This window comes from Wasmannia auropunctata, unplaced genomic scaffold (genome assembly GCF_000956235.1).
Source record: "Wasmannia auropunctata unplaced genomic scaffold, wasmannia.A_1.0 LD336092.1, whole genome shotgun sequence".
Classification (NCBI taxonomy): domain Eukaryota; kingdom Metazoa; phylum Arthropoda; class Insecta; order Hymenoptera; family Formicidae; genus Wasmannia; species Wasmannia auropunctata.
In genome coordinates this window covers 1,551,698-1,573,480 of record NW_012026798.1, presented here as the reverse complement: position 1 = coordinate 1,573,480, position 21,783 = coordinate 1,551,698, and the positions used below count along the sequence as shown (strand labels likewise).

At 38.6% G+C, this 21,783-nt stretch overlaps 1 protein-coding gene across 1 annotated transcript in view; it reads left to right on the top strand.

Annotated features, from left to right (window-relative positions):
- The window catches only part of LOC105447795 (PH domain leucine-rich repeat-containing protein phosphatase 2), a 65,329-nt gene that overhangs the window by 23,155 nt on the left and 20,391 nt on the right, over window positions 1-21,783 (top strand). The window contains exon 4 of the mRNA XM_011686002.1: window positions 5,942-6,177. Within this exon, the coding sequence (XP_011684304.1) occupies window positions 5,942-6,177 (236 nt within the window). The remainder of the gene's footprint in view (window positions 1-5,941; window positions 6,178-21,783) is intronic.

Below are 21,783 nucleotides of genomic sequence, written 5' to 3'. Positions count from 1 at the left end.
AGCCGGGAGGTAGGAGTTCAATTACGACATTTACAACGACGTTTGCGCAGCTATTATTTAATAATACGAGTAATAAAAAAACCCGGACCGCTTCAAAAACCCGCCCGGACGCCCCCGGACGTCTTCAAAACTAGGACAAATCCGGGGAAATCCGGACGGATGGCAGCCCTAGCTGGAAACAAAGCGAAACCTGCGGTGGGAAAACAACCCCTAAGCGTCCGTCAGAGACATTAGGAATCATCCGATAGTATCTGTCTCCTTTTTCCCGTGATTCGTAAAATCCAAAAAAGGATTCGTGAAATTAGCGTTCGATGTACGAGAACTGAATTTTATGCGTTGAAATGTAATTCTTTAATAAAAGAAATGTTTTCTAGATTTTTTCGAGAAAACAAAGATATATTTTTAAAAACTGCTGTGCCAGTTATTGATTTGAAAATTCAGACTTAAATTCTTTTTAACGAACTAAATTCTTTTAGAAATAAATTGAGAAACAAATTAAAAATTTTGTTAAAAGTTTAAATTCAAAAAATTATAATATATTAAATATATTAAACGATTGATAATTGAGGTGATATTTATCTACAATTCGATTTAAAATTAACGCGTGTTAATGTATTGAGTCCTTTCATAAAATTATCAAGCTGTATTTATGTAGAATAATCGTAAATCCAAGCAGCAATCCTTGGAAAAGACAAAGTTGTCGAGAAGGAAAATATTACGAGATCTGCTTTACAGATATCTTTCCCTTCCTTCCGGACACCCGAAACATCATGATTTATCTACGTCCGTCCCTTATCCTTCTGTTAGAACGATCCTGTCACCGAACAGGATGCGTGCCGTGGATCAAGAATTTCTTCAGCCGAAAGGATTTATCGTCCTGACGTGCAATTACGTCGCCGAACATTCAGATACGGCGCGTCGCTATCGCGCGAAAGAAAAATGGCATTGCTCGCGTAACAAGAACTGTATTTACAGCACGGATAAGTAATATATCCAATTGAAATAGATGGAGTATTGATAGAATTTTTTTATTCTAAATAGAATATATTCTACTCTTGCTCGCCTAATAAATACGTTTAACGAACCCATTTAATTGGTCGAAAAATACGCGTTTAAATATCGAATTATTATCTCAAAAAAATTCATGTGTATCTTTGAACAAGATAAAAATTGAATTAATTTTTTTACAAACAGAAGATACTGTCTATTCTCGTTTGCCTAATAAATTTGCAGTTATTTAATTGATCGAGAAATATGCGTTTACATATCGAGTTTCTATTTCAAAATATTCTGTGTACACTTTCATACAAGATAGAAATTGAATCGTATCTTGTTAGAAATTTCAGATTATGTAACGTTTCATAATTTGCACGCATCCACCCCTACGAAGACCCGTTGATTCAGATATTTCTGCCAAATTACAACGAAGTCGGACGCGACTTTGTCGAACGTGACCGGAATTGAATCGTCTCCCTTGCGAAGCACACTCGGACACATTCGACATTTTCTAAGCCATAAATGTGTTCGGTGCGCGAAGTCAATGACAAGATGGGCCAGCAACCTTTCATTACTCCTTCGGAATTAACGATGGCGTGTTTCGTCCGGTCGGAAACGCCTGTGGAATTTCGACCCCGCGATTTTACGCGTTTTATTTGAACCGGCCGGCGCGCGTCGTTCAAGTTACCGAAAAATTAGGCGATCGATATTTCACGTCGACGTGTTTGTATATAACGCCGAAAATGGGTGGAATTATTTAACGGTGAATTGACAACGCCGTGAGCAGCGTATATCGCGTCGTTTGTGATGCCCGTCGCGTTAAAATTTTCATCGCGTATTCCAGAACTAAAATTTTTACTCTAAATTTTGATCTTCTCATACCTAAACTAAATGTTTTTTCTAAAATTTTCTAATAAACAAAGAAATTAATTAAGGAATCGTATTATTTGTATTTATATAACGTAGCATTTATTCGAACACTTTTTACATTTATTTATACACGTTCTTTCTAAAAACAATATTGCTTCACAATATTAGCCCAATTAGATGTATCGCAGTTTCAACCATCCATGCGGTTTTCTCCAACTAGAAACCGTTTCTTCGATATTAAAGTTGTTTTTGTGGTATATAAATTAGTATTATAAGATACACGATTGTGCGACGAAAGCAATTAGCAATCTAGTGCGAAAGGGATTGAAAGAGAGAACATTTCAAATTTTTTTCCTCTTTAACATTATAAATTATCACTTTTTTCTTCTCCTTTCTCTGGTGATAAATTTTAAAATATGAAATTTTGATGTAAAAATTGTATAGCTTTCTTTGTATTGCATGTTACTTGATATTATAATTTGAGAGACTTAATATTCTAATGTAAATTGCATGTTTCACTTCCGAGTTTCGATCGTTTCGCGTGTCTTTTGCAGATGCATTTCGTAGTAGAAGGCATGCCGTAGCGAGAAATATTTGATTTCGAGAAACAGTGCAATCAAATTAGTTCTTATCCCAACTACAATCTACTTTTACGGTTCTTATATCAATATTCGATCGTACAATATGCGGTATAGGAACCTGTGTATAGCGCCCGTACGGCGTACGTTAAATGGCGTTCCAAGGGTGACCCGAATATCGCCGGACGGCCGCTGGCGGCCGGCAGTCGATTTTAACGAGCGTGTCCCATAAGCGCCCAACGACGCGCTAAACCCGGTCGTCCCGCGGCATCACGTCAGTTAGAGAGAGCCGCGCGCGCGCGCGCTCGTATAGCCGCTCCTACGGGAACCGGGCTTTGATTAAACTCGGAGATAGCGGTGGTAACAGGTGTTCGCCATCGCGGACCCATGCTGAATCAACAGCGAACAACTTCCCCGGGACGAGATCTCTCTCCGCCGTCGGACTTCTCGATCGTTACTTCTTGGTCATCGTTCGGAGATTCGTATTCGGCAAACGTGACGGGAGGCAGAACATCCGCATTGTCCTCTTCGCGGCATGACGATCCTGATCTCGGTACTTGCGTGCCCGGTCACGCATCCGAAAGTGTTTTCCCATCATACCGCTTCTCTATACTGAACTAACATATGATATATTTTCTCAATATTTTCTAATAACTGTATACCTACAATTGTATATACAGTCGAACGATAACTCGAAAACTATTCGAATTTTTTTCTTTAAAAGTCATTATAATCGGAAAATTATAAACTCTCGTGCGAAGCTTCCGTAAGTCAAATTTTCATATGTTAGCTCTCTTTTACTCAAACTTCGATAAGTCGAGATCTCTACAACTCGAAGATTTTTATAACCCTTCCCTTGAATTACCGAGGTTTGACTGTATATCAAATTAAATCTTGAGTAAAATTTTTTTCAGTAATATAATTATCTATAGATTCATATTTCATTCATCTTTGGACAATTTGAGTATCCAAAGAGTGCCCAGAAAACATTAATAACGTTTTGAAACGTTTTCAAGATTTTTATTCTATTTTTCCGAGATCCGATAGCGTTTAATTTACCGTAACAGGCGCCCGATTTCACGAGAATGCGCCGGTATACTTTGTATACACCCTATGCATCGCTGTTAGGAAATTGCCCACTGCTCGATACGTATCTTGCAAATGGAACCACAATCTAGCATGGACGCAGAATGGCGGCTATTCCAGAAACTGACCAGCCTCGCCGGCATTTGCTGATTTAAGCTGTGGCTACCTCTGGGCTTCAATTAGGAATTGCTTGAAATCCTACGATTCGGAAATGAATATTCGGCGATTTCTCTGCCACATATAGGTAAACGGCTCTACCCTTGATACCGTTGACCTCACGTTGTGGATTTAACGATCCTCTTCCTTCGATATCTGTGGTTTAGTATAGTCTGAAGAATTCTAAAATTTCAAATACACAGAGGTTGTTCGCATATCTTAGATAGTTCCATAAAATCCTCCAATCTTTGATTATTATTAACCGCGAATTTCTTTTTGCAGAAATATTTAAATATTTTTAAGTTTAATAATATAAAAATTTTTAGATATTTCAATTTTCTGAAAAAGATTTGATTTTTCTACATAATATTCTATTTAAAAATTAATATTCAAAGCTTTTCAATATTAAAAAATATAAAAAAAAAGTCTGGCTTTATGTGCTCGTAAGAATGAAACTCGTACTCAATTTGTCTTTTTTAAGTGTTCATTCTATTCGTCCTACATAAAGTTAGCAAAATACGTTAAACTTGTTAGAATCTAACTTAATGAGCTACTAGCAAGAACTTCCCGGGGCGTTTAGTTTTGGAGCCAGCCCGGAAATTAGTTGTAGGTACAGCGGCGCGGCAGTCTCATCGGGAAACGATGCCAACCGCGTGCGCCGTATCGCTTAACAACTGAAACAAAGTATTGCCAGCCTCAACTATTTTCCAACGCTTGGCACCGCAATTCAAGAACAATGGGAAAACACAATCGTTCTCGCGCACTGCATTTCACTTGGAATTGGTATTGAATATTGCGTTACATTTTTAATTCCCAACTGAATAACTGAAAATCGTTTAAAAATCTATCGCGCTTTTACTCCAATATCATTCAGAGTGAATTATTCGGATTTGAACGACGGTCGTTGCATTTGCATATACACAAGATACCGAACATGAGGACGCATGTTTGCATGAGCTGAGGATAAGGATTACGTAGAGATGAGACTTGGTCCTTTAGTCTCGTCTCCTCGTCAGCGAGGAACTGCGAAAGAGGAAAGATGATCTGTGTATTATAAAGCTCCGCTGTAAAATCATCCGTTTTAGCTAACTTGCTATTAGTAGTGACATAAAATAAGTAGTAATATAAAAGTAGTAATATAAATAATAGTAGTTACGATATAGTAATATTTAAAAAAGAGATAAATATCTTTATTCATCAAACGTAACTTGCAAGATTCGTGGCTTACAGATTAGAGGATCCAAGAATCTCGTAATTTAATACGTCTGAGAAACAGAATTACTTCAATGTATATATTTGAAAAATTCATTAATTTAAACGTATGCGCGAGAGCACGCCTCTTAAGATTCCAGAACGGGATTCTCCATCAGAAGCGCTAATTCCATGATCGTGTAAGCATCTGTTCGTTTATAGACAGCTCACAGCGCGTCGCCTCTCCGGTATTTCGCGTTCCATCGCGCCGGATAAATTTTGTATCGGATCGCCGGAAGCGTCTGGCGCTGTTTTTCTCCGAGAGAGAGAGAGAGAGAGAGGGGGCAAAAATTCGATAATACCCCGATGGCGTTTGTATCTGCGAGAGACCGTACCGGTCGGTGATGGATGTTCCCTGAAAGCCGACGCCGTGGAATGTAACCGGCCGTCATCGGAATATCAATGACCGTCCGGCATTCTCGGCGTAGCTCAACGTAATTAGACTCCGCCGTTAGTCTCTCTCTCCCTCTCTCTGTCTCTCTCTTGCGGGGGCAAGAAATGGAGTCGTCCCTCCGCCACGTCGGCGTGCCTAAAACGTGTCGAGCACGTAGAATTTGAAATTCGAAGCGTTAAAGCCTTCACATCGATACGCGTCAACGTGCTGCAAACGTGCCTAAAGTACTTACAAGCGGAAGGACGGTATCGCGCACTCGACATGTCAAAAATTGTTGCTTCTGTCAACCGGTCAACATACGAAGAGAAATGATGGTCGCTTTGATGTCAATCGAGCGCCGACAGTTTTTCAGTTACAAGCAATTGAATTGAGAAGCTACGACGCGAATTGGAATTATATAAAATTCTCTTCAAGTGATTAAAGAATGAAGATTCCATTTGGTTTACATTTTTTTTCTATTGCTATTCGTGAACATATTCTATTTTGCCCTTTTCATTGCCCCTCTCCGCGACGTTTCTCCATGTCAGTATCACCGCAGCCCGCGATCGTACGTACTCCCAATTTATCAAAGGGCTGATAAATAACGAGACAAACGCGTTTTCCTCCCCAGCTTGTCCGGAATCGCGAGCAGAATGGATGGAACTGGGCGGCGGAGGTGGCGCGGTATGCTATGCGCCGTCACGTCTGGGCAAACTCGTTTTGCGTGTCACTGGGTTTCCCAGGGTCACTCAACAGTGCCATGTGAGCCAACACCCCGAAGAGAGTCACCATCGTGAAACCAGGCATCTGTATCTGGGCTTCCATCATCCCTGGGATCGAGACCTCTGGAAAAGCTGGATCAAAAAGGTAAACGACCTTCGCTATTTCTTTCACACGAAATCGAGAAAATTTCTCGCAACGATTTCTGACGAAATACAGAAAACGTCTGGAGATATCGTCTTGAAAAAGAAAATATGGTACCAAGTCGACTGGCGTAATTGAATTGAATAAAACAATGTAAAAGTTTTTTAGAAACAACAAAAATTACCATAGAATTATTTAAAAAATTGAACATGTGTTTTATTACTGAAAATTTATTATATTGTTCTTCAAATAATCTCGATTATATTGATCTTAATTTCACGATGGATAATTTTCGATATTTATTTTATTACATTAAGATATTTTTAATAATATCAATTAATTTTCAATAAGTCTAATATGAAAATTATTTGCATGATTCATCTTTTCATGTTTTTCGAATCTTCAAGCACGTATGTAATATAGATCTATTTTTTGCTTTTATGCGTACCTGTCGAACTAAGACACGCTTTACTTCCAAAAGCACTCGGTATTGCATTATTTAATAATTTATCAGTCCCGATATATTATATATTCAGAAGAGAAATCCAATTGTTCAACAGCGATAAACCTCCACTGCTGTGCGAGACGATAAACAAACACAGAAAGTGACTCACGACGACGCGTGTCGAAATAAGAATATGGAGAAATCCATTTTCCAAGAGACAGAGTGCAACCTTCGTCGAATGTTTGCGCTACAATTTCAGTCGCCTTAAAGTTTAAGCTCCCGCAGCTTGAAACCGATTCCCGGGGCTTCTCTTTGGGCATACGTAACTCCGCACGGGAAAATGAACGATTCTTATGCAACGGGCTCGGACAACCTGAATCTTGTATGACGTCCTGACGTTAAGCGGGACCGACGTCGACGCGGGGGCAGTACGCGAATTGACATTTAAAATGCATAAGGACGGTGTTGAGCCGGCAGGTAAAGAATTTTATTTCTTAGGATACCTGCGTAAAATAACTTCTGAATCTTGGCATCTTTGTATACCGCGACGCGTATCCTTCACCTTCCCCCGATCCCCAGCAACCCTCTTCGAAAGAGCCTTTGGCGCGTGTAAATAGGTCATATGGAGGTAATATTCCGAATAGGTAATATTCCAAAGCATACCAACCATATCTGGAAAGGAATAGATGGAACGTCAATGCAGAAGCGCGGCGAACACAGAGGTGCAACATGGAAATTATGCCGGGCGGGGAAGGCGCGGAGGCGGCGCCCGATAATGTCGTTACACGGCGACGGACAGCGCAGTGAATTAGAATTGTGTATTGTCGACTCGCGGTCCGATGCAAATGAGGACAAACATAGGCGTTTTGATGGGCTTTAATGGAATCACCGGTTAACAAAAAGGACAACGGAAGGCTGCCCGATATATCCTATAGCCGGGGCAATCCAACGTCCCACAAATATGCATCAGTTTGCTGTGAAATTTCTCTTCATCATGCGCGCTTTATATGTATGCGCCATCGTTTAATAAAGCGCGCGGCGTTACACATATAACATGCCGTTTATAATTAGATTTTAGACGTGCAGCGAAAGGGGACGAGTTTTTAAGGGAAAGATTTCCTATTCGCGTCGCCGCGGGGATTATTTCCGGGGGGGGGGGGGTTGATAAATAGATCGCTTAATAACTCTACAGAACAGTCGATTCTTCAAAGAGTCTGACAGTGCGGTTAAATCGCCAGCGAAATCAAAGGACAATTCCCCTTCTTCGTCTCGCGAATCCGGCGACTTCACGACTGAAAGGACCTGTGTGACAGCGAAGGGTGCAGAGAGAGGTTGACTGCCGGGTTGGTCCGGAGCTGAAAGAAGAGGGGAGACGGCTAGCAAGAGGAATCCAAAATGACGCAAACATTGGCCTAGAGGCACACCCTGAATATGAAATCACGATGAACAAACTTTAATATCCGAATGCGACGGAGAGGTGGGGCGAAGAGGTTGAAGAGAGAGAGAGAAGATAAGAGACGAGAGCGCGCGCATACACACACACTGCTGCTTCCCATACCGTTATGACCGAACGATCGCCAACATACGCGACATTATCGGCAATCCAAATCGATATCCATCCCCAATATTTTCGATAGCGAAGAGTGCCGTGCGTTGTCGCGTAATGACACAGTCAAAAATATATTTTTCTGCGACTTACACATAACATCCAGTGACAGATTTTAAAACCTCCCCCCTCCGGCGTTTTAAACGAAACAACATCCGAACATCCCAATGATTTTTCGAAAATATTAAAGCGTGCGCGCCAGTTAAACCAAACAATTCAGTATAGATCATGGATTTTATTTCAGCAGTATACATACGTTGTTTATAAATATTTGTTAAATATGTATGATAACTTACGTACTGATTGAAAAACAGATATTTATACAAAATGGCGCGATTCAAGGGGTCGCCGTTTTGAGCGCGGTCGCCGCTGAAAAGTCCCACAGCTGCAGAGAATAGCGTCACCTCGCGTACCTATTTCTCTTCCATTTGCGCCATTGGACTCTTTTCAGCTCCAGTAAATGGCAACTTGCGAGAAGTTTAACATATTATACGCGCGGTAATCCGGCGAACGCGAGCGAGTTCGTCGGCAGCATTCGCAGTGCGCCAAAGCGAACGTGATGCGGCCCGAAACGCGAGATCATGATTCGGATAAACACGTCGCTAAATATTCAGCGATCAGTTGTACAAATACGAGACGCGGCTCTCCTCTCTCTCTATTTCTCTCTCTCTCTCTTTCTCTCTTTCTCTTTCCCCTGTCTCCCTCTTCCGTTTGCCTTGAATTATTCAACGCGCGTAGTATTTTGCCGCTTTTCTCCATGGCGCAAATGCATCGCCGCCACCGCGAACCCGCTGTTATTACATCGACCAGATGCACGGCGATCGCGTTTAATCCGTCCGTTGAATTTTCCACTAATGTATTGTCGCGCGGTGAATGATGGGCGAAATTTCCGGAATACGTCAGTCCGAAATTTTCGACCTTTGAAAATCTTTTCCCCATATCTGTTATTTCATTTCGTATCGTCGATGCATTACATGCAGTAAAATTCGCACATGCCAAAAAAAAATTAATATATACGTCACAATTTTCCAGCGAGATTTTATATAACTTTATTACTACTTATCTTAATTCTTTTGTATTATAAATTCCTTTAAAGTTTGCTTTATGTATAATATTTTATTTTAAAAAAAAGTTACGGATTTAATGTGGCAATACGAATTCATTTAATCAAATAAGATTTATTAGCACATAATTTCCTATTCATCGAATTAATAATTTTAAAATGTTTATTTATTATATATATAGACATTTTTTACGGGGACAACAGCTCAACTGTAGATTTATCATTTAATTCACGGTATTGTCATCTGTCCTTTATTTAGCATTCACTGGCGGAATTTGCTTGCGTCAAACTGAGTTATTTTCAAGCACGTGCCAGATAATGAAACAATTTTCTTGAATACGGCATGCCGATGACACGATCGAGTGGACCGTGACATTTTGTAGTGGAATGTCATTATTTACTTAATAGAAGCGAAACGATTTTAACAATTGACTCTATAACCAGTCAGTTCGCGATATATCAACTATTCGCATTTATTGCCTTGACATTTTCGATATTCTCTATCCATTAAATCAGACGATTTATCGGCAATACTTAATTAACTGGCTTTCCGACAACAGCAGCTTCTTTTTGAGAATATCAATTTATAGCTGGACTATAATTAGATGTTTATAAGTATTTAGTACATACATTAGATCATATACGTTTTCTTCTCTAAAAATCATCATTGAATCTCTGCTTATTTCTCACTCTATATAAGATGTAATTATATTATCTATCAAAAAGAGAAAGAAAAGGAACCTGATAGTCTATCAGATTTTTTTTATCATTATTGGAATTGTTAGCATTAAACATTAATGTTTTTCATTATTAATTTAAAAATCGTATCCTTTTTATGCAAAATCAGTATGGTACAAAAATATTCAATTTTGATCAAAGAATAAATGATAAAAATTATATTCCGCTTTACAAAGAGAGAGAAAGAGAGAAAGAGAGAGAGAATATTACTTAACATTAAATATGTAGAATCGCATACGTACAGAAATTTTTGCAAAAATTGGAAAGCTTATGCAATAGAGGGTCCATTAAATTCTCGAAATTTAAAACGCGAAGTCCGATTAATAGCGACGTGTCCAAATATTCGATTACGTTCACTCGACGGCGGGCGATCGACATTCCAGTCGCGCAGGCAAAATTTATCGCACTGCTCTGTTTGGCAGAAACAACAGGAAAAAAATAGAAAATAAACAAATACAACTCGATATAACGGATGATACTTTCCAATCTGATTATCCGCGCGTTCTATGCGAGATGCGTTCGCGCGTGTCAACAGAACGCACTGACCACGATGGAACGTTGCGCCACACGTACCTATAGCTTGCGTCCACGCAGTTACGTGTCATCGTCTCATCAATTAATCGTATTCCTCGTGTTTGCTCGTTGAGCTAGAATTAAACATCGCCAATGAGATACCCGCGGAGTCTGTCTATACCTACGACGTGTGTCCCAGAATATTCATCGTGAGTTCTTTCTTTTACGTCGACGCGGTTGATTTCACGAAAGTTCTTGGTTTCGTGGCATTAATCATTTCTATCCCGCTCATTTTATCTGAAAAAACGCAACAACGCAAAAATCATTTGAGCATCCCCCTTTTCCGACTACTATAACACAAACGTAATCCCGGCATTATTTACAACTACAAATGTTATTTCACTTCGATGCGCTTGTCAGTGTATTTTCCATAGAAAAATGTGTCTCTTGCAATGCATTTCGCTACAACTTTTTAATACCGTGATTTTCATTTGCCGGCACAACTAACGCGTAAAATCGATCTTTATTAAAAACAATTTAATAAACAAAAATGGTCGTTGAGCTCTTGTCATATAGAGGATATTACCAGTTTTTTGCAGTTTATTCGCAACGGTTATTTTATTTTAATATATGTGTCAATATAGAGAATAAAACGGAGCCAGAATAACTTCTCTCGATGGTACAAGTATGGTTAGATTAAAAAAAAATATATCAAAAAATAGAGATATTAGCTTTTATGTATATTGCAGAATGTTCAAAAAGATAGTTGAACAACTTAAGTTCAAAGTGTAAAAATGAGAAAAGAAGAGAGAAGCAGGAAAATTTTATTTCATTTTATTTTAATATATTTAATCTAAAATAATAAACTTTAGCTGAGTTTTATTTTATTAAAATTTTTATTTGTAACGTAATTAACTTCAAATAAATTTTTAATATTTAAACCAAAATCAATTTTAATTTTAAAGAGGTTTTAAAAATTTTTATCAAAAAGTATTGAACTCTCTGGAAAAAAAAGAAACGCGCCACAGAGGAACTGCATTTTCATATAGAGAAATTTCATCTGTCCGCGTATTTTGTTGGTATCTTTTAATTATTTATTCTACTTTACATAATAACGCGGGAGAGCGATGCTCTCTCACTGGGGACGCGATGAGGCGTAAAATCGATCTCCGTCAAAATTAATTTCGGAACGCCGCGCGACTCTCTTTATACAGAAGAAAAAAGTATGCTATGTTTGTTATACGCGCGCGGAAAACTGTCGAGCACATCCGTTTTACTCAGCGATGTGGCAGCAAAATTCAACGTATCATTTACCGAAAATTATAAGAGGCTCGGGAATGGCAGTGGATTACGAGGAATGATTGCCATATACGGTTCAGGTGATCAATCTCGCGGTGCCGCTTTTTACGGTGGAATCGCGAATGACAACGAGGAAGATTAATTAACGCCGACGATATGGTGCGTGAAACGGTAAAGATAAATCTCGTTCGGCGGCGAATTTTGATGACTGTAACGATGAAAGCGCAAATAATTAATTGCTTCATTAAGAAATTAATAGATCAAAGGTGCACGGACAATGGCTAATGACACTGATCGTTCTTGAACGTCGATTTTTAGCAGCGAAATGGGGAATATAATATAGCTTGAAAAATCAACATTAATTCTTTCAAGAGGTGCGCAAACACCGAATAATTAATTATTCGATTAAAAAATTAATAAAAGGAAGTCTGATTATTTTATATCAATAATAGAACTATTAAATAATTTAAACTGTTAAATAATAGTACTATTATGTTCAAATTAGATTATATTACGAAAAGATGGGATATAGAGAATATTTTGTAATTATTTCTGAGACGTAGAACACAGAAGACTATCACTTTTTAAAAATTTAAATTTTTAGAATATAAGTTTTTACGAACAAAATCTTTTTTTAATTATATTGTAAATAAAAATTATATAAAATTATATTTAAATTAAGAAAAATAATATTTATTAGAAATTCTGTCGTTACAATGAAAATTTTACAATAACCTTTTTGCACTTTGTAATATTAATATCTAAAAAACAAGATATTTGTTAATCGGTGACCTGTAATTTAAGCAAAGTTCAATAATATCGATTAATTAATTACTAGCTACCTCGATTATCCCAATTATGTTGCATGCCACAACGTGTATTATCAAATATGGTGATTCAATCTTCTACGTTACACTATTATAATCGTTTCACACTAAATAGGATAAGCATTAAATACATTAAAACACTATATATTCTTGCTTTGATTCATCTATACATATATATATATATACGCGCAAACGTAATAGGTATACGTTTTGTCGATCCCGTGTGTTCACAAACATGAAACTAAATGAGTCCATTTGCTACAGTGTTATTACGCGGAATTAATACCGTAATTTGTATCATAGGTCGATTTTTGCCGCTACAAATACGCAAATCCACTCTTACGTGAGTATAGTAGCGTGTTTAACTGAAATTTCATCGTGAAATCCTGCACACGCGTTACGCAATTCCTGGAATTAACTTCTCGCCGAAACGTAAGTCGTGCAATACGACGAAATTATGAAGAGAGTGCGAATGATCCCTTTTTCCCTTCACGTCGGCGCGGTTTTTTTTACGGTCACCGATCGTTAAACGCGGAGAGAATGATTCAGAGATTTCACCTTCGTTATACGGAGAAAATTTTTATCCTCGCACGGAGATTCTTCTGCACACATCCACGCCGGTTCTTCGTGGGCGCAAGTGTAAAGGAATAGAATAACGTGGGAGAAAAATCGAGCTCGAGGGATAAAAGCACTGTCCTAATTTCTCACGCACTCAGAAAGGGAACTGCCTTGAATGAAGATAGCGGCGATTATCCCTCGCGAGGGGTTCGAAATTAGGGCTGACTGTTTTTAGGCATTTATCACTGGAACCTGGGAGGGGAAACCCGGAAGATCTAAATTGACACATATATTATTCGAATTACCCGCGGGTATTAAAAAATTATATCGCGGGCAATGCGTATTAACTTACTGCTTCTGTTGTGGAAATAATTAATTTGAAAAAGTAACACTTTAGCTTGCGTAAAAAAAAAACATAAATTTTATATCAAAATAAATTTTCGAGACAGTCGTTTCCAATGAAATGATAAATAATTTTGAATATTAAAACTCCTACTTTTAAATTTGAAAAGTAAATTTAGAGATTTAACGTGCGGCATGAATGCTATTTGCATTTCTTACAATTAGACGGAAGAAATAATTAGTACAATAAAATTGCTATTGCATTTTTTCTCTTGATAATTTCTCTTATCTTCTGTGGCAATTAAACGAGTATTATACGTTTTTCGCTCGATACTCGAAGCCATCTACATTTTGAAACTTATTATTGGGAAAGATATAAAGTTCAAATAGCGATTTCAGCCGTAAATCTTCGATTGGACCGTCGAGGTCTGCGGCTTTCTTTAGAATCAACTGTAAATCGCGAAAGTTTCCCCTTAATCGCTGAAAGGCACTTCGCAAAAGTTGCTAGTTACAACACTCGCATCACTATTTTCGCCTTTCCCTGTGCCCTCTCCTGGCTCTTGGATCGCTTCTTAATCATTCTTGAGAAACTGTTCAATCGCCCGGAATACAAACCGTTACATTTAGTCACAAAGTCAATAAAAGACGTGCAGTTTGCAATAACGTTAAAAATGTGGGATGCCTCGCTACCAAATAGATATTTATCCACAAACGCATTTATCCATAAATGTGCTTGTGCAAGCTTGTTTTTACAAAACTGCAAAATTTATATTTATTTATATTTATTTATTTTACGTCTACTATTACAGTACTGGGAATAAGAGAAGAAATAAAGCCATTATTGCATATATCAATTTAATAGATAAAATACAACTGGCTTTTATTATAACTTGTTATAAAAATAATAATTCATAAACAAAGCTGAAACTCAGAAACCCTTAAAAACATTTGTATATTTTTTAAATTGCAATTCAAAATCGAGCCGAATGTGTTTCCAGTTGAAGAGTTCAGATCCAGGACGTTCCTTCGATGAAAATCAATTTTTAGCCGTGCTTATAAGAAGAATTACGACGCGGCTTTTTTTTTTATTAAATACTATATGTGCGCGCGGTGTTGCCCGGTGGCACATTTTTTGTCAAAGTTCCATTGTTATCTACTGGTTTATCTTGCCCGTCCTTTGCGCCTCCTCGCCCCACCCGTCCCATTTTCACTCTCAAAAGATCTTCACCGAGAGTAAACCAGTAGCGGACGTGCGTTCACATGAATTCCGCTTGTTAGTCACAAAGGGAAAACAGCGAGGGCGAGCGTACCCTGCCACCCCATCGTTTTTTTCTTTCGCCGACAAAATAATTTCCGAGGACCCTTTTAAAGCGACGCATACCGTCGTCACCGTGATCAAAGTAGGAATTTTTATTAAGGCGGCTTATTAAGTTCTCACACATGGAACCCTCTGCTCGACGCAGGCCTCAGTGCTTTGTCGCGACTTCCTTTCTTATTTGATTTCGAAATTTCGCCGGGGAAACTCGACGTCGCGCGCGCAAGAATTTTTTCCGCGAGGCTTTAACGATGGCAACGACACGTTCAATGCTCAAGATTGATTGATTAATAACGTCGTCGCCTGATACTTTTCGTTAACCGACGAACTCTCAACGACTTGTCGTCTCAGACGATTTGTCCGTAGTTGAAGATTACTTGAGAAGAGGCGCGTCTCCAACCGAGTTTTCGCGGATGGACATGACGGTGGAAAAACATTGTCGCAGAAACTGCATCGTGCAAGCGTATAGCCTCGCAAAAAGCCACAAACTTTGGTATTAGCCGGGAAGGAGGAAGGAGAGACAACGAAGGAGAGAGGACAGAACAAGCAAACGGGAAAGACGTCTCGTTTCACCTGATTTTGCAGATCCTTTCGGGTATATAGGACTTCTTCAGGTGGAAAAGCAGGCCACGCGGCAGGGGGAAAGGAAAAAAAAGGTCCGCGAGAACGGCAACCACGATAATGATGCTCTCGTTACGGGGAAAATCCCCTTCGCCCGAGCGCGAAGTCCACCGTGTACCGCATATACCGGGTGTCCGACTAACGAGATCGCGCGGTAATGACTCATTAAACGCGGCGGTTTCTCGCCAGGAGTGACGCAGCTCGGGGAAGCATCTCGATAGTTTTTTCACGCATTACTGCGTCAATCGGGGGAAAGAAGCGACACGATCGACCGTCCATGATCGATCGATCCGGATTTTGCGATATCGTTTGAGACGCGAGGTCGCCCCACGTACGGAGTCGCATGGAAAAGTCATCGGAATCGCAGACGAGATCGCGAAAGCGTTTCCACGCTTCTCTGATGCGCGAAAGAAGACTGTGGAATTATAAAGCGACGACTTGTTGCATTAAAAATCTGCGAAAGGGAGATTTCTGATGCAACGTTCTTTATTTCTGTACTCTGATCAAGCGTAAATGTTTCTCACTGCGAATTTCACGTCGACTACGCTATTATTAGTTAACACTCTCGGAAATTATATGGAGTCGATCAATTTCTGCAAGACAAACAGCCGCATTGACTATCGCTTTTCGGTTCATTGGGCGAAATTAACGCGTTTACGGCACAGACGCACAGGTTATATGTTTACCGAATGTCACGTCGATCCTTTGAAGTTTATCAACATGTACTATTCTCGCCGATAATTGCACGTACTTGTGCCTTAGAAAATAAAAGTTTTTTTTGCGATTTTTAATTAGGATAAAATTCATCTCTTCAATAGTGATGATACCTCTATTCGTAATTATAACAATCTTCTTATGTCCTTACAGAAATCCAATTTAATACCAGCCAGTTTAATACTTAATTTAATATTGCATTTTAATACTAGAAATTACTTATTTTGAGAATTAAGAGCACTGTTTTTAAGTGCTTTTAATTTTCAATAAGTAATTGAATGACAGTGCTTTTAATACTCAAAATAAGTAATTAATCATAGTATTTTCTAGTATTAAATTTCTGTAAGGATAATAAGATTAAATGAGGCTGAGACTGTATTTATTGCCCTAAATTCAAAAATTCAGATAAGCGCAATCTATCATACCTTTCCTATGTGCAAAAAATAAATTATTTCCAAATATTAACTTGTATAAATATACTTGTATAAATAAATATTAACTTGTACCTATATAACTTCCCAGATAGCACACAAAGCACAAAAGAATTCATTAGTATATTCAGTTTTATGTCAATTCTGAGTTCATTTGCAGGTGCAAAAAGAATCCCTTTTAGAAAAAGAATTCTTTTTGCATCTGAAAATGAACTCAGAATTGGTGACATATAACTGTGTTCTTTTTTCTCTCTGTGCTATCTGGGTTCTCAATTATTTAAATGGTTTTTTTCTAAATGCAAATTTCAAAAGGCTCCACTTAAATCTAAAGATTCTATAACGTCCGAATTATCTTACAATTAGTATTTTTTTTATAAATAGATGAAAATTATTATCTATTCAAAATAAATATAATTTCTTTTAACAGATATGTTCTCTTATAATTTATATAATAATTCTTATAATTAATATAAGAAAATGAAACACATAAATCACAAATTCAATTTGTGAGATTGTAACACTATCTTTCGAGAAACGAAGAAGTTAGACAGAGGTAAGAACAAACGCTACGTTGATACAGCAGAATTCTGTAAAGATATAACAGTAACTAGATTTCAATATTTTCGCCGTATAACAATGGCATTGGTATATTTAAAAAATAAGATTATAAAAATAAAGGAAAATCAGCACAACAATATAGAAATAGAACGATAATGTAAAAATATAAAAACAATAAAAATAGTATAGTCTGAAATTAATAAAAATTAATGTTGAAAATGAGATAAATCGTGTCAATAAAATATTTGTATCCAGACAAGAAGTGGATTTTCATAATTCTACAATGGATTATAAATTATATATACTCTATAACAAGATCTGCATTTTAAATGAACAACTTTCGTTTCTCAATAATTTATTAACTATTCACTACTATTTTTATTATTAAAGAATATAACTTTTTCTGCATTTACTGCCTCGCGCTTATCCAAACGCGCCAATTATTCCGATCAGTCCACGACGTAAGAGAGGCTGGCAACCAGCGTGAGTTCGTGCACCTCATTTTCTCGCGCATGAAAAGCCACGATTTTCTCCTCCGAACGAACGGTGTCTCGTCACCTTTCCCGTATCCAATTCACCCCCCGGGTGTCCTCCGCACCCGCCTAATCGACCGATCGCCTAGATATCCACCCTCGTCAATTTCTCTCCCGTCAAACTCCCACGCCTGCCCCGGCGTTTCCGGCTTTTCCCGGGGCAAAAACGGACGGCCCGTTACGGCCGGAATGCATTTATCGAACGCTGAAAAAGAATTCTTATCGCGTTATTCAAATATCCTCGCCCCGCGCACGTTCGAGCGCGTATATCAAATATCCACCCCGTATCTCTCGGCCCGGCGCATCCCCCGTCACTTCTCGCGCGGAATTCCGAATAAAAGGCTCGAGACGGAGTCTCGACACAGGTGTGAGGTAACGTATCCCCAAGACGCTTCCTATATTTCCGCGGATACTTCCTGCGTATCCGAAAACCCGCTCTCGTTCTCCTTCCTCTCTTCCTCTCTCCCCGTTATATTCCCTTCTCGGTTACTCGTCCGTAAATTATCGGGCGACGCGCGATATCGTCTATCGCGCACTCTCTCTCCCTCGCGACTCTTATCTCGCGTCCTCGCTCGCGGGGGTAGTTCTCGGGAGGGAATGAACAACGAAACTGGTGTTGGAGTTTATTAGCCTTAACAACCAGTCATACGAGTCATGATAATGTGTAACGTGATATCGGGCGCAGTTAGCTTTCCTATACGAATATAACTGTAACTTAAATAGGATTCGCGCGTGATATCGCGATACTTGTCGCTTGATAAAATCTAGCGGCAAGAGACGAGATATCGGGGAAGTATTACAATATATTATCATATCGGGACGATAAGAATCTCTGAGTTTTATTCATTTCGATGCTATAAAACAGCTCGTCGCGCGCGCTTATTTCGCGCAAGGACGTTATTTACACAGCTTTCTTTCGCATCGGGTGACTCATTCGAAATGATCAAAGGCAAAAAAAAATTCGCCTTAACGAACGGCGCGTGTCGCAGTGGCTGGTGCCCGTTCGAACAACTCGAGATTGGATCGACACGCTCGGCTCACCGTGAAATGCAAAGCCGGGGATCGAAACGGCGTGCTACGACTGAAAAAAGTGACCATCAGCGAGTAGCAGTAAAAAAAATATGTACGTCCTAAAAATTCGTGGCGTACACGATGACTTTTTGGAAAATAGCTGCAGAAATCTGCGAGATGGAGAGAACGACAAGTAACTTTGTTCACTATTTGGTATGATAATGTTGATAAGGTCAGCTAATTTCTCCAGGGCACGCGCAACTTCTCCATCGACTGCTCTCAAGAAGTTTAATTGAAGTTTATTTATCGCGCGGTTTCGTCGCCGCGACGATGCGGCGGCGAAAGTTTCGTGCGAAATCGTTTCACATCATTTGACGACAATTTTCTGTCTTGTGCAAAATTTAAAGAGTAAGTTTAGACAGATTTTTAATTTAATTAGTAAATTTTACAAGGATACACAAATTGTTGACAGTGCATTAACTTATTTAATTATAAGAGACCTTAATTACATTAAGTTATATTTGTTATTTTCCACAGCAAAAACATTCTAATGATGAAAGATTTTAACTGTATGTAGCATCGCATAAAATATTAAATATTAAAAGACCAAAAATAATAGTTAGCTAATGGGAATCGGCGCGATAAACAATACGCAAAATAATTATAAATTATTTTTTAACAGTTTATAAAGATGAAATCAAAGATACAGGAACGTTTCGGCTAACATTTTTAGCCATCATCCCAGAAAAGCAAACAATTTAGAATGTCCGCATTATGTGCGCAAACATTATAGCGAAATATTATGCATGTATAACTAATAAAAAAAAGAATAAAATATTGCGATGTTACGGTGACGAGGCGGCTTAATCGATATCTCGCTGTGAAAAAAATAAAAACTGACGAGGAGGTGGCGCAGGCTGAACTTTTGTTCAGCTGAACTCTTCTATCTCATGGAAGAGACGAAGAAGCGCGGATGTACGCGAACCGTTATGTGCATTCCAACGGTACGGGCACGCGAAATTGATCTTCAAATTGGCCATTAGGGAAGTCTTCTGGCCGCATCACGAAGATTGCGCAATGCGTCCCCGTAATTGAGAAAGAAAAAATGGATAAACGCGTCGCCAATCTTTCGCGAGGGTTCAACCATGTCGTCAACATTACCTTTATTTCGACCACCGCGTATCTACTGCAGAAACGTTTTGATAGTACCAAGAAAATGAGCAAGTTCCGCAAATCTTTTTTTTCTTCCTAAATTCTTGAATTCTTTGAATTAATATAGAAAAAATTTTTTAATCACTTAAAATGGATGCTGATATGACTCAATTTTTTTAACTGCTCAGATAGTAAATTTTGATTTTTTAATTTTTATTGATATTAAATATACAGATATCAAATAACGTAAATGTAACGTTTATTTATATACGCTTTCTTATATAAATAACAAAGTACTTACATATGTAATTTAAAATTGAAATAAGATAATTATCTATAACATCTTTTACGTCGTAATTTGTAATATTTTCTCTTTTCTCCTTTCGAATTTTTTATTGAAACAACAAAATTTCACATTTTTCTCGAAAATTTTTATCTCGTAACTAGATAGAGGTGCATCTCATACAGTCAAGTTGAGAATAAGGATCACGTCGAGGAGGTCGAGAATTTTCACTCACGAATGCATGCGCGTGTGTTTATGCGCTTGTGTATTTTCCCAGCGGCTAGATGTCAATGTCGGAGCAGTATCTACGTGTCGTCCCTCCGTATGGCGGCCCCCGGGGCTGGAAATCCCGAAGTGTCTAGCAGACGCAAAAATTGCGCAATGCTAAGCACCTGAGCGTGCTCTCTTCCGCCTTACGTGCCGCGGGACACGCGACAAAGTCTCTCGCGCGACTCCTCAGTGACGTGCCGGCGGTAGTCGTGAATAATGCTCCGTATCCGGCGAGCAGAGACGGAGACGACGGGACCAGCTAGACCAGTGTTTCTCTCGACCGTCTTTTTCGGGTGACACTCGGGACGACGCGCGCGACATTCGGTTGAAGAATTCCGAATCTCTCTCGCAGGGAGATGCAAACGTACATAAGTATCTCAGACGTTTTGCATTTGTATATGAACGAGCGTTTTACTTCGCGATCGTGCGTATAACTTTGGAAATCGATGGAATTAAGACGCTCGTTGGAAAGAGGCCAATGTTCATCGTCCGGATGCTGGGAATATTTTGTAAAGTTTTCATTAAGCTCATATTAAGTACGTATCTTCGCAAATTTTCAGCCCGTCTCCCCTTCGCGCGGATTCAAAGCTCAGCATAAATGCGGGGACCGTTTAGACATTAGAAAATTAAATTCGGTAAATTAAATTTTGTGGGAACAACTTTTATAAAATTTTTACCTTTGTAAAAAATGGATTACACAATTAAATTTTTGTTGAGAATTGTTTCACCGAAAAATTTAATTTCAGCAATTCTGCTAAAAAGTGAGTAAAACATGACAATTTTCGCGTGACGCTCTGATGTGCGCGACTTCTATAAAACCATATATACATGCTTTAATCAAACGCTAATTATCAAAATTAACACGATCGCTATATCGGGGGCAATTAATTAAAAGTCCAAAATGTCAAAGAAGCTCTCGAGGGCGCGATTGAACGTCGTTGCCGCGTTTCCCCTTCAGGCACTATCCCGGGAAATTGATCGGCACATGCGTTGCGGTCAGAATTTTTAACCGTTCGCGCAAACCACCGATACGCGGTTGCCAATAATCGATTAAGCGCTATTCATCTGACTCAACGCGGACGGTACCTGTTATTAAACCGGAAATAGATCCCAGTGTTAATTTCGCAGGGACATTAAAAAAGAATTCGCGGTTGAGCGAAATTTTGTGAGTGTCAAGGGAATCGTAAAACTTTCCACACATACATATCACTTTATATATGGATCCAATAATTGATGAAGTATTTTGTCCATTGTATATAAAATCGTGTTGCGATAAATAATAATATATTAAAGATCTATTACGTTATTTATGATTTTATAAAAAAAATGT